Source organism: Ipomoea nil, unplaced genomic scaffold, assembly GCF_001879475.1.
Source record: "Ipomoea nil cultivar Tokyo-kokei standard unplaced genomic scaffold, Asagao_1.1 scaffold0319, whole genome shotgun sequence".
NCBI classification, from domain to species: Eukaryota; Viridiplantae; Streptophyta; class Magnoliopsida; order Solanales; family Convolvulaceae; genus Ipomoea; species Ipomoea nil.
Window position 1 is genome coordinate 694,197 of NW_017616747.1, and position 13,982 is coordinate 708,178.

General features: G+C 37.7%; 2 protein-coding genes across 2 annotated transcripts; both read right to left on the reverse strand.

Moving 5' to 3' along the window:
- Positions 1-138: 138 nt before the first annotated feature.
- Positions 139-9,048, reverse strand: LOC109171503 (putative multidrug resistance protein). Its single transcript, XM_019320534.1, has 7 exons — positions 8,875-9,048; positions 8,443-8,497; positions 6,903-7,087; positions 4,545-5,002; positions 2,683-3,223; positions 595-2,585; positions 139-520 (listed from the first exon to the last, which is right to left on the reverse strand). The coding sequence occupies exons 1-7, from the start codon at positions 9,046-9,048 to the stop codon at positions 139-141; spliced, it is 3,786 nt and encodes a 1,261-aa protein (XP_019176079.1).
- A 3,498-nt stretch (positions 9,049-12,546) lies between these two features.
- On the reverse strand, positions 12,547-13,515 carry LOC109171505 (uncharacterized mitochondrial protein AtMg00810-like). Its single transcript, XM_019320535.1, has 2 exons — positions 13,242-13,515; positions 12,547-13,052 (listed from the first exon to the last, which is right to left on the reverse strand). Exons 1-2 carry the CDS (start codon positions 13,513-13,515, stop codon positions 12,547-12,549), a joined length of 780 nt encoding a protein of 259 aa, XP_019176080.1.
- Between the last annotated feature and the right edge of the window lie 467 nt (positions 13,516-13,982).

The window sequence follows — 13,982 nt, forward strand, 5'->3', positions numbered from 1 at the left end:
ATAAAGCATTGCTATTTTCAGTGAAAGTGAAGTGCATTTAAAGATTGAGAAATATATATACATAATTTTTTTAAAAACTCTAACCAGGTTGGGACTTGGGAGTACTGTGGAAGAAAAACATCATTTTTTTTTTCTTGTTTATGGCCTGATAGAGGGAGACTGGCCATATTGCAACTTAATAAGGGAGTAATAGGAGCCATGAGTCCCGAGGCGAAGCAAGTCAGAGTGTGATCCCTGCTCTACCACTTTCCCGTTCTTGATTACACTGATGGTGTCTGATTTCTGTATTGTGGAGAGCCTGTGGGCGACGATTACACATGTTCTTCCCTTCATCATCTTCTCCAGTGCTTCCTGAACCAAGTTTTCCGAGATGCTGTCAAGTGCACTTGTGGCCTCATCCAAGAGCAGGATAGCTGGATTCTTTAGTATGGCTCGAGCAAGCGCTATTCGTTGCCTCTGCCCTCCTGAAAGCTGCACTCCTCGCTCTCCACAATATGTTTCGTACCCATCTTTCATCGAGCTGCAAGCATTTAAACTAGCTAAGTTCAGCATATATATATAATATATAAGTTAGATGGTTGTAGCGTGTTGTACCTTATGAATTCGTGTGCATTAGCGAGAATTGCAGCTTTCTTGATTTCAGATCGGGTAGCGTTTTCTTTGCCATAAGTAATGTTTTCTTGAATTGTGCCTGCAAAAAATGTGGGTTCTTGACTCACCAGAGCTATGTGTGATCTGAGGCTCCTTAGGTTGTATGCTTTGATGTCTCTGTCATCTATCAGTACTGATCCTCTCGCGGGATCATAGAATCTTTTGATCAGTCCAATGATGGTGGATTTTCCCGAGCCACTTTGTCCAACGAGCGCCATGGTTCTTCCCGGTTCAATCTTGAGGTTCATGCCTTGAAAAACCATCTGATCAGGCCGGGATGGGTAGGAGAAGAAAACATTTTTGAGTTCTATCTTTCCTCGTAGTGGATTTTTAACTTCAAGTCCTTGCAGATTATCATCAGGCTCGATTTCCGATTTCCTGTCCAGAATTGCAAGAACAGATGCAACAGCACTACTACCTCGGGCTAAATCGGAAGTCATGCTTCCAGCATCAGCAATGTTCTTACCAGTACTCAATAAAATGAAGAAAGCTTGGAACAGATGTTTTGCAGACACTTCCCCTTTGTTCATTAGCCTCCCGCCATACCAAAACGTTATGGCCACATTTCCTGTGGTGATAAACTGAGAACAAAAAAGGCCTGCCCCAGAAACCCATGACTGTCTAAGGCTCTCTTTCCTGGGGCCTCTCTGTGTTTCCATGAAGAGCTTCATGATTCTTTGCTGAGATGAGAAGGCAGTGATAGTCCTGTGATTGATTACCGCTTCGCTTGCTAGCTGGCTTCCTTCGCTTTGTGCCTTTTTAGCTCTTTTGGACATGCTCTTCATCAAAACACTTCTCGAGTAGAAGCTCATAACGGCTAAAGGCTGTATGGCAATCATCACACTTGCGACTTTCCAAGTGACGATCAATCCCAAGAGGAAAGCGAGAGAAGCACTGGCGAAGATTTGAAGCAGCAACGAGATTCGGTCCCCAACCAGAGCTCTAACCATGTTTGCTTCTGAGGCTAGCCTTGCACAGATTGCTGCACTCGTGTTCTCGTCCTCATCGTACCATCCCACTTCGAATGTAAGCAAGCTTTGAAGCATTTTTTCCCTCACTCTCTTAGTTAACATCTCTCCCATGATTGCAAAGTTGTAATGTTGTATTATGCTGCTAAAATAGGTAATGACACCAAAGCACAGAAAAGCAATGCTGTAATCCTTGGTCTCTGATTTTATCTTTGAAGAATTTGATACATACAATGAGACGACGGTTCCCAAGCAATAGGCCTGAACTGGTTGAACTGCACCAAAAGCGAAAGCTCCAAGGCATCCCAACAATGCTCTCTTCCACTCTGGTCCGTTTAGTTTGAGCAAACGCCATATCGAAGGACTCTTCTGATACAACTTCTCAGAAATGTCCTTATCAGTGTCGTCACTGTCACAGTAAGAGTACAAGTGGACCGAAGGGACAATGCTAGGACTTATTATCGAGGGGCTGACAAAGGGAGAAGTAGGGGTGTTTAACCCGCTTGATCTTGCACTATAAGCCGAGTTTGGGGTATTCATATGGATCCCTCTTCTCGAGTTCCTTGAATCATTCAGGTGATAATAAGAACGTGAAGGGGCTTCGGTTTCTGTTTCTTCTACTGATTGTTGCAGTTGTACCATCTTGAAGTACACTCCACCAGGACCACCACCTTCTTCATTCATTTGCATCAGCTGATGATGAGACCCCGACTCGACTATTCTCCCCGACTGGAGGACAATGATTTTGTCAGCCTTGCGAATCGTGGTGAGGCGATGCGCAATGACAATGGTTGTCCTTCCTTCTGAAGCCTGGTCTAATGCCTCTTGCACTACTCTCTCAGATTGCGCATCTAGAGCACTTGTAGCTTCATCAAGCAACAGGATTTTCGGGTCTTTCAACAACGCCCTCGCTATTGCAATCCTTTGTTTTTGGCCTCCAGACAGCTGAAAACCAAACTGCCCAACCTGTAATAAGGTCCAAATGTAACAGAAGAAGCCTTATCAGAGATATTCCAATTGTTTTAGAAAAACAGGTAAATCTGATTTCATAATAATCTCTTACATGAGTTTCATATCCTTGGGGTAACTTTTCAATGAAACTATGTGCATTTGCAGCCTTAGCAGCATCAATCACATCCTCCATTGAAGCCCTTTCATTACCAAACAGTATATTTTCTTTTATTGAAGTTGCAAAGAGAACTGGTTCTTGATTCACAAGGCCTATCTGAGATCTCAACCACTTAAGCTTGAGTCGTTTTATTTTGTAGCCATCGAGCAAGATATCGCCTCCAGTTGGATCATAAAACCTTTCGAGCAAAGAGACGAGTGTGGATTTCCCAGAACCACTCCCTCCCACCACGCCCATTGTCTTCCCAGCTTTTACTCTCAGACTGAAGTTTTGAAGAACTGTGATATCTGGCCTTGATGGGTACCTAAAACTCACATCTCTGAATTCAATCTCCCCTCTTACATATGATAGAGCTTTCCCTTTCCCATCCTCGGAGTCTATCTCAGGAACGCGGTTTATCAGCTCAAAAATCTTGACAGCAGCAACTCTTGCCTCAGTGATGAATGAGAAATTAGGCAATACACCCATGCATGATCTATAATAACAAAAAGGAAAAAGATACTAAACTTTATTTGAAAAGTCAATTAGGCCTTTAAATTTTTAAGAGTTGTAATTAAATCCATAAACATATTATTTTGGAGCATAGTCCCATATAAGTCCAAAAATCAGTTGATGACCTGTCATTGGGCAAACTATTGTATGGATCCTGGTCCACACAGTGTTGTGTGGACCATAACAAAAAGTACATTTTTAATATATTAAAAGTCGTGTTCTGAATATACATTATAGAATAATGTAGTTTCAATGTACATTTTTAATATACTAAAAGTATATTATTTTTGTCCTGAATGTACATTATTTGATAGTATGGTCCACACAATAATAATTGATACAATTACAACCATGTTGAAAAAATCGTTAGGCCTTCCGGGCGCTCGGGGGGCGCCTAGTGCATAAGGCGCCGTGTGTTTTTTGTTTGTTTGTTTTTTTTTTTTTTTAATTTTTAAGACTTGATAATTATAAAATATTTAATCCTTTAATAGTTAATACTAAAATATTAAATATTAACCTAAAAACATGTAAAGCTTGAACAATTTAGGGTTATTTTGCTCAAAACGATGTCGTTTTGAATGAAATACTCTGTAACTTATTTAAAAATTAAAAGAAAGGAACAATAGCTACTCGGCCGACTAGGCAACCTAGTTGGTGCCTAGGCGGCCTAGGCTGTCAGCACCTAGGCGATTGCCTAGACCACCGATTATGGTGATACGCTAGGCGTCCGACCAACGCCTAGTGCCTAGGAAGGATTTTTGTAACATTGATTGCAGGTCACTAGGGTTCCAGCGACTTCGGCCAGCCTATGACGAATTTTTGGCGAGATTCCGGGATAAACAATAATGGCCAACGGTCGCCGGTCGCGTTTGGAGAAGGCGACCAAGTTGATCACCTTCTCCAGTTAATTGAAGAAGGCAGACCAATATGTCGCCTTCTCCAAACACGACATCGTTTGATGGTCATCGGTCGCTAGGCCTGGAATCTCATCAAAAAAATTTCGGAGCTTGGTCGAAGGTGTTAGAGGATTGTCGAAGTTCACCGGAGAATCACGGGAACCCTAATGACCTGTTATTACAGGTCAATCGGTTTTTGAGTTTCAATGCTCTAAAATAACACGTGTATGTATTTAATTGTAACTTTTAAAAATTTAAAAGTCTAATTAACTTTTTGAATAAAATTTAGAAATTTATTTGACCATTTTTCCCTTTTTTTTTAAAAAAAAAAAAGAAGAAGAAAATCTATGATTTTGTTTTTTCTCAAGATGACAATAATGGATTGAGAGAGTGAAGTGAGTGACTTACAAGCCTCCAAGATTGATAGAAACAGCTGATATGAAAACACGGCCACCACTCTCTCCTTTATCAGCTACAAGCACACTCCCAACCCAAGATTCAAACCCCCAAGCCACAAAAACCATTCCCATACTTCCTATCAGGTTCCCCTTCATAAACCCTTGCTTTATTCCAAGATTCTTGCTCTCTTCAAGAGCACTGCTGAATCTCTTTACTGTCTGGATCTCTGCTACATATGAATAAACTGTTCTTATCGATGAGATTGTCTGTTCTGCTATACTACCCGCAACTCCATATGCACCACTCATCTTCATCCCGGATTTCATTAGTAGCTTCCCAAATGCCACGCCTGGAACCATAAACCCAAGCTGGAATGGGATAGCAGCCACTGCTAGTCTCCAAGAAAGGATGGCAGCCACTATGATGCATGATATGAATGTACAAAGGTTTGCCAAGGTATTCGGGATCTGAAAAAATAGAGAGAAACACAAATGAAGATATCAGTATTATAAAAATCAGCCTAGACACCTTTTAAGCGATAGGTGCCTTTAGACATTTTAAAATGAAGACACCAAAACACCATTTTAGTGTAAAAAATTAGTGCAACATTCCTCCAAAAAAAACACCAAATTCTACACTAGGGATGACAACGGGGCGGGAAGTATACTCCCTGTCCTCGTCCCCGAAACCCCGACTCCATCCCCATCCTCAACGGAGAATCGAAAATAGTCCCCATCCCTAGTCCCGCGGGGAATTTGGTAATGACTGGGAATCTCCGTCCCCGATCAACTTTTAGTGAAAATCTTAAATTATTGTAATTTTTTAATTTTAAAAATTAAAAACTTAAATTTTAATTTAAAATTATATATATATATATATATATATATATATATATATATATATATATATATATATTAATTAATTAATTAATTATAATAATTTTTCGGGGATGGGTATCCCGTCTCCGTTCCCGTTCCTCGAAAAATTTTTCAATACTCATCTCCGTCGAGGGCGGGGCAAATTGCCATCCCCATTCTATACCAAAATGGTGAAAATGAATAGTGTTACATCAAGTCACCAAATATGGTATAACACTATTCATTTACACCATTTTGGTGTATAACTTTTAAAAATCTTCTTGCCAATTGTTTCGTTTTAAAAATTTGTGTTATTAAAAATAAATTATAAATATTTAAAGATCTCATAGAGACGTTTAAAATGAGATCAATATTGACTATAAAATAATAAATAAAAATTAAAATACATAAAAACATAAATTTCATTTTAAATATTATTATTTATATCAAAATTATATTTTCTATTAAAGTAATTAAAGTAAACAAAATTAAAGTTTTAAATTATAAGAATACAAATTATTTTAGTGTATGAATATAATTTGGTGTAAATGGATTAGAGATGAAATAAAATTTGGATTGGTGATGAAAAAAATTGTTGTAAGAATATGCTGGGAATATTTATTTTGAGATAAAATTTGGTGTATAATTTGGTGTTTTGGGTTTGAAATGACTTTAGAACAACCTAGGGATGTGCAAACTTCGGTAAATTTTCGGTTAACCTATCGAACCGACAAAGTTCGGTTAACCGTTTTTAACTGAACTTTTTCGGTTCAGTTAATGGTTAAAGATTTTTTAAATTTCGGTTAACGGAAATAAATATATAATCTAATATGAAAAACACCTATAATTTTGTAATGTTGTTATGATATTGTTTTTGTATATTTTCTTATGGATTTATTATTATATTTATGATTTTAATTAGATTTATTATTATAGGTATTATTTTTAGGATTTTAAACTTTAGTTTAAAAAAGTTCGGTTAATCGGTTGACCGGATAGCAGGTTATCATCAAATTTTAGCAATTTCACCGGATAGCAGGTTATCATCAATTTTAGTAGGTTACCTACTTACGTGGGAGCTGAGTTTGCATTTTTAATAGTTTTTAAATAATTTTTAATTAATTTTAATAATAAATTTTTTAAAAAATTGAAAAAAATAAAAAAAAAAAAATAAAATGACGGGGTGGGCGCCGGCAACCCCCTTCCCCCCTCCTTCGTCAAGGAAGAGGGGGTGGCCGGCGGCCACCCGTAGTTTTTTTTTTTTAAAAAAATTTATTATTAAAATTTATTTAAAATGTTAACTCAGCTGCCACATAAGCAGGTAACCTGTTAAAATTGATGGTAACCTGCTATTAGGTGAAATTGCATACATTTGTATTGTTCAGTGGCCTAATTGCACTTTTTTTTTTTTTCCGTCCAATGGCCTAATTGTATTTTCAGGTTATGTTCAGTGGTCAATTTGAACCTTATTCCTAATAATAATAATAATAATAATAATACAAAGTATCACCTTCTCTGCAATAACATCTTGGATTACATGGGCATCAGCTGAAATAGTTGAGACAACTTGGAAAGTAGAACATGATGCATCTTGGTTGTCAAAGAAGCTGACTTCTTGTCTCATAACTGATTTTAAGTATTCTTTCCTCATACGAGATGTTTGTCTCTCTGCAGTTATTGTCCAACAAACTCCCTCTACGAAAGCAAGAAATAAATGGTGTTAAGATCAAGCGCCCTGGCCTAGCCACCGGTTAAACTGCACAAATTTTGTTTTTACTGCGACTTGAACTAGTGACCTGGGTATAGCGAAGGCGCAATTTTATTTCTTTATAGACCATCATCACATTATCGAGAGGCAATATATTGGACTTGGCCATTCACGATTTTCCGCACAACAATTCTCTTAGCCACCAATTAATCAATTGTATAACGTGGATCAGGGTTTATATTACATTGTGAACCCTAGTTCAAAAATTATGTGCTAGCTTATAGTTAATTTTGTACATGCAGTTAACAATTTCTGTACTTGTAAACAAATTGAAGGCGCATAACATGGTAATTACAGACACATAATGATAACTACAGACACGAATTGTTAACTGTAGGTATAAAATATGTTAACTACATACACATAAGATTGTGGGTTAACATGATGCGTCTGCAGTTAACATATTCATCACCTACAGACTGTAGTTAACGGTTTATGTATTTGTAGTTATCATGTTTTGTATTTGTAATATCATGTGATATGCCTTCAATTTGTTTACATGTACAAAAACAGTTAATTGCAGGTACACAATGTGTCAACTGCAAGTACATAATTCCTGAAACTTATTTTTTGATTAGGGTCCACAATGCATGGTAGACCTTGGTCTATAGTATATTATTTGTCCCAATTGATAGACTTGACCCTTTACCGGTCAGATTGTTATGTTGTGCAATCGTGTGCACCATGCCGGTCAGATTGTTATGCTGTGCAACTGTGTGCACCATGCATGGTGCACACGGGTCTAGATTCATAATTTTTATACTGTAGATTCATAAACTCTATACTGTAAATTCATAATTTCTAAACCGTAGATTCATAATTTAAATACAGTAGATTCATAATTTCTATACTGCAGATTCATAATATCTGTACTGTAGATTCATAATTTCTAAACTGTATAGTTATGAAATTCTGAACATATAGTTATGTAATTTGTGAATACAGAGTTCAACAATTGGAAATATGAACAACAAAAATTATGAACATATAGCTCTATAATTATGAACATATATTTATAAAATTATGAATCTACAGTATAGATTTTATGAATTTACCGTATAAAAATGATGAATTTACCGTATAGAAATTATGAATTTAGACCCTGTGCACCATGCATGGTACACACAGATGCACAACATAATTTGCCTTACCGGTCTCTACCCAACAAATGGGCCAAGGCTATTTTCAAACAAACAAGATAATCAAACAGCAAAGGTGTTTTAAGATATATATATATATATATATATATATATATATATATATGGTAAACGTGAATGCATACCGATGAAAGCAGAAACTCCAACTCCAATTGCAACATAGAGAAGCTTGAGTGAGTACTGTTTATAACATACACAGAACAGACATAATCTAGTTAGTTACTGTTTTCTATGTTGTCACATAAATCAATCTTCTAGTCTAGAAATAGTAAATATATGAGTTAATGTCATTTGAGATCCTCCGAATATAATGATTTTATCGTGTTTAATTTTGAACTTTTAAATTGATCACTCGTGATCTTTCGATTTTCAAATTGCTACTATCCGTGGTTCAAGTTAACCACTCATGATTCTTCACTTTTAAAAATTTAACCCATCGGGGTCCTCCTGGAAGAACTATGGGTGATTAAAATTTAATAGTTGAAGGATCATAGGACTAAACAACTATACTCGTAGGACCCCATATGGTATTAACTCTAAAATACATAGATACATACCTTGTCAACAACTTGATTGGAGATAGAAATGCCTGCAGAACCAAAGTCATCAATGATTCCACTAAGTATGTACATGTTGAGAGGAATCATCAGCCCATCTCCAATGCATCCTAAACTACCAACAAACATCACCAACTTGTCTATGTTGTCTGCATACCTAAAAATACCCCCCATTTAGTGCCCCTTAATGTTAAACTCTCCCAACTCCTACTTTTCTACTTAATAGTACAAGATTTCTCTAAGTTGATAAATTATAGATATATACTATATATATATGCTCAAATTTAAGCATTCATGTAAACCTTAGCTAAACAGGTCATTTATTTGTCTCTTGCTAGTTGCTAGGATAGCTACCTCTCATATATATATATATATATATTCCAAGCCGGCTAGTGGGACACTTTTGTTGGAATCTTTGATTACATAAAAAACAATAACATACATTGGACAAATTAAATACAACCATTTGCTACCATCCAGCTGCTGAAGAAGTCAGGATTCCTCATGGTATTTTTCAATGTCAATCTGTATGTTAGGATACTATGGTTTCTGGGTGTGAGAGAACAAAGAAAACAAAGAATCAAATCACTTCATGCGTGTATTATATACATGCACTCTTCAATTGGACTCTTGTAGAAGGTCTTAATCACCCTACATAAGCAACTGCAGATCAAAGTTAAAGATAATGGTCCTGTTTGGTAAAATGGTTGTTAGCTGATAGCTGTTAGTTGTTAGCTGATAGCTGTTAGTTGTTAGCTGATTGTGTTAATTAGAGGGTATAAATAATTGATAACATTAGCTGATTGTAGAAAAGTGTTTGGTAAATTAGCTGTTAGCTGATAGTTGTTTGGTATAATTTCTTTACTCAAAAAGCTAAATTGAAAAAGTTGCTTGGAGTAGCTTTTTGAATTTTAGCCTTTTGGAGTTGCAAAAAGCTAATTAACCAAACATTTATATTAATATTTTAACTAAACCAAACAATTAATAGTGGTCAAATAAGGCAAAATTGACCTATAGGCCAATTTTTTACCAAACAGGGCCAATATATATATATATATATATATATATATATATATATATATATATATAGAGACAATAATAGTGACATTAATGTTCACCCTTAGACTGTGCTAACAAAAAAAAAAGTTCACCCCTAGACATGAGGGATTAGGGGTGTGCATCCGGTTAATCGAACTAAATTAATCAAAATTTTTAAAGTTTTAATCATTAACAAAATAATTTTTTATTACTGAATTAACCGAATCGAATTTTATTTGGTTAATCGATCGGTTAACCGATTAACCAAAGCTTTTTAGCTAAATTTTAAAATCTTTAAAATTATAAATAAAAAATAGCATTACCAATTCAATACCTATAATAATAAACCTATAAGAAAATATACAAAAACAATACAATAACAACACTACAAATATAAAAGCACAAATCTATCTATAACATAAGCAAAGTATCAACTAATCCAAATTCATATATATATATATATATATATATATATATATATATATATATATATATATATAAAAGGTTGAAATGAGAACCTCTTGTTAACATGTGAACATGTGTACCATTGTAGTGTATCGTTGATCTTGCTCAATTTTGTGGTTTATAATGATTTTGACCTGGTAAATATACAAACATTGCACCACTACACCACATCACTACACCATTGCACAACTCCACCGAGTGCACCACTGCACCACTCCTTATATCTCGGTCGTCCAATTTCAAATATAACGGTGCATAGGAGTTCATATGTTAACCTATATATAATGTGAACCTGAGAACCAATCTGGGCCATTTATCTATATTAGTAGACGGTGCATGTCATCTATAACACAATTCACACACGTAATGCACTGCAAACACAATGCACACACGTTGCGCATCGCTTCCTAGGTTGACTTTTCCCGTGCACCATGTTTTGGGCCATTGGATGATGCAACATCAAGTGTGTGCACAGGTTCTCAAATTCAAAAAATAAGGTAGGTTCTCACCTGAACATATATACATATATGTGAATAAGGGTCAAATAGGCCATCGAACAGCACACGATAATGCAATTAGGCCACTGAACTTTAAAAAAAAAATTACAATTGAATCCCTAAACTAACAAATTTAATGTAATTAGTCCAATTTGCATGATTTTTATGTTTCTAACATGTCACTTCGAATTTAAAATATTATTTAAAAATAATTATTTAAAATAAAATAATAAAAAGCTTCAGCTCCCCGTCTCTGTTTCCGGACATGGAGACAAAGATTAGTCTTTTTGCCTGGTTGCAATGAATTGTGTTCTATTAAATAATTTCAGCGTGAAGAAGAGCGATTCCAGTGTGAGATTGCAGGGACAAGAGAGCAGAAGAAAATGGAAACTGGAAATCTCCGCAGACATTTTCATGACGACTCCTTCGTTTCTGGTTGTGGAGGTGAAGAAAGCCAGCGGCGACACATTGGGATACAACCAGTTTTGTAGCAAAAAGCTAAACCCTGCTCTTAGGGACATCGTCTCGACATCTCCCACTGAACATTCTATTATGATAATACAAAGCTCATATATTGATGAATGAAATGAACCAAGTATAAATTAAATAGAGTATAGATGGGAGGAAGTAGCAGTGAGTTACAACAATCCTAAGCTACAAGAATACAAATAGGAAATAGACATTAGAATATGTTAACTAGTGCATATAGGCTTGACATGCCCCCGCAGGATGGAGGATCTGTCAGAGACGCCAATCTTAGACCGAAAGAGGAGGAATAGGTGACGCCCAAGTGGCTTTGTAAGTAAGTCGGCTAGTTGCCCTGAAGATGGAATATAACGCACAACCAACTAACCATTGGACACCAAATCTCGGATGAAGAAGTAATCCAAAGCCAGGTATTTCATGCGGGAGTGGAACACTGGGTTCTTACATACATATGTAGCACTGAGATTGTCGCAGAACAATAGTGGTGGTTGAGGTAAACTCAAACGCAGTTCGTGTAACAAATGTTTAACCCATAGAACCTCTGCCGCTGCATTCGCCAATGCACGATACTCAGCCTCCGTAAATGATGAAATAATGTTATGAACTCAATGTATTATGGAAATGATTACAGTGGTTTATATACTAAAGCTCTACACAATAATAGCTAGAGTAGTAAAGACTAGGCTAGAGACTCTAACAAACCTATATCATCTAACTACTCCAATACTTCCCCTCAAGCTGACAAGGGACGAGGGACAACGCCCAGCTTGAAGCGAAGTTCGTTGAAGCGAACAACGGAAAGTGGTTTAGTGAAGATGTCCACCAATTGGTCGTGTGTTGAGACGAAGTTTACTTTGAGAGCACCAGACGCGAACTTGTCGCGGACAAAGTGATAGTCCACTTCGACATGTTTCGTCCGTGCGTGAAATACAAGATTAGAGCATAAACAGGTGGCCCACAGGTTGTCGCACCACAGCACCGACACAGTTGATGGTAATAATCCAAGCTCTCGTAGAAGCGAATGTATCCAAGTAACCTCTGCAGCCACGTCTGCCAATGCTTTATACTCGGCTTCAGTGGAGGACCAAGCCACAGTGTGTTATTATCTAGAAACCCAAGAAAGCAGATTGGGACCTAGAAAGACCGCATAACCACCTGTTGACCTCTTGTCAACAGAGCAACCGGCTCAGTCAGAGTCAGAGAATGCATAGAGCACCGGAGTAGAAGTCGGTGCAAGGCGGAGATCGAGGTCTAACCTGCCTTTGACATACCGTAGCACCCTTTTGAGTGCTGCCCAGTGATCCTGTGTCGGGGAGTGCATAAATTGACACAGCTTGTTAACAGCAAAGGCTAAGCCCGGACGAGTGATCAACAGGTACATTAATGAGCCAACAAGCTGGCGATACGGTGTTGGATCATCTAGTTGAGCCGAATCACTATGTGCGAGGTTGGTATTTGCAACAATAGGTGTGGATAATGACTTGCATGACTCCATACCTGCCTTACGAAGAAGCTCAGTCATGTACCTTTTCTGGGACAACACCATAGAGCCTGTAACATCAATAGCCTCAATACCTAAAAAGAAACGAGGCTTGCCGAGATCACGAATTCGAAACACTGTGGATAGTTTCGAGATTATATCCTGGATCATATCTGGTTTTTTACCAATCAGGAGAATATCGTTGACATATACTAGTAAATAAGCATGAATGTCACCGGAATCATAAATAAATAAAGAAACATCCGTTTTGGACGGACGAAACCCAATTTGAACCAAAAAATCATGCAACCTCGTGAACCAGGCTCGTGGGGCCTACTTTAGGCCATACAACGGCCGTTGGAGCTTGCACACATGATTTGGATAATTCGGGTTAATATAACCCGGAGGCTGACGCATGTAGATGTCTTCACTGACACGCCCATTCAGAAAGGCGTTGTGCACGTCAAGTTGGCGCATAGTCCAGCCGTTGGAAACTGCAAACGCTAACAGGAGCCGAATGGTTGTCGGTTTGACCACAGGGCTGTATGTTTCAAGGTAGTCCTCGCCTAGAATCTGGTTGAACCCTTTGGCGACCAGACGGGCTTTAAAACATTCAACGGTGCCGTCAGACTTCCTTTTGATGCGGAATACCCACTTGCAACCAATGATGTTCATTTTAGGCCGGGGTGGAACAAGTCGCCAAGTTTGGTTGTGTAGTAAAGCGTTGAATTCGACGTTCATGGCATTACGCCAATGTGGCAATCAGATTACCTGTGAGTGGCATGTTGGCTCATCATCATCCACGGATGAAACCATGGTCTTCAGTTGTCGACGCTGAGCATCTATGGTGACACGCAGTCGCATAGTATGTGTGCGCACGGTGGGACGCTGGCGTCGCCATCGGGTTTTCGTCTTAGAGGAGGTTGACGGTTGAAATGAAGATGACGCCGCACCTGCCGTAGACGATGATGTGTGTATGGCTTGTGTATTTTGATGGCCACTAGGGGAGTGCGCGAAACTTTGGGGCAATGGTGCAGCAACGGGTGGTCGAATTTGGGAATACGCCCAAGGCAGCCAAGTTGTCTGAGTAACTGTAGAAGAAGTGGCCGACTTTGAAAATGGGAATACTGACTCATTTAAGC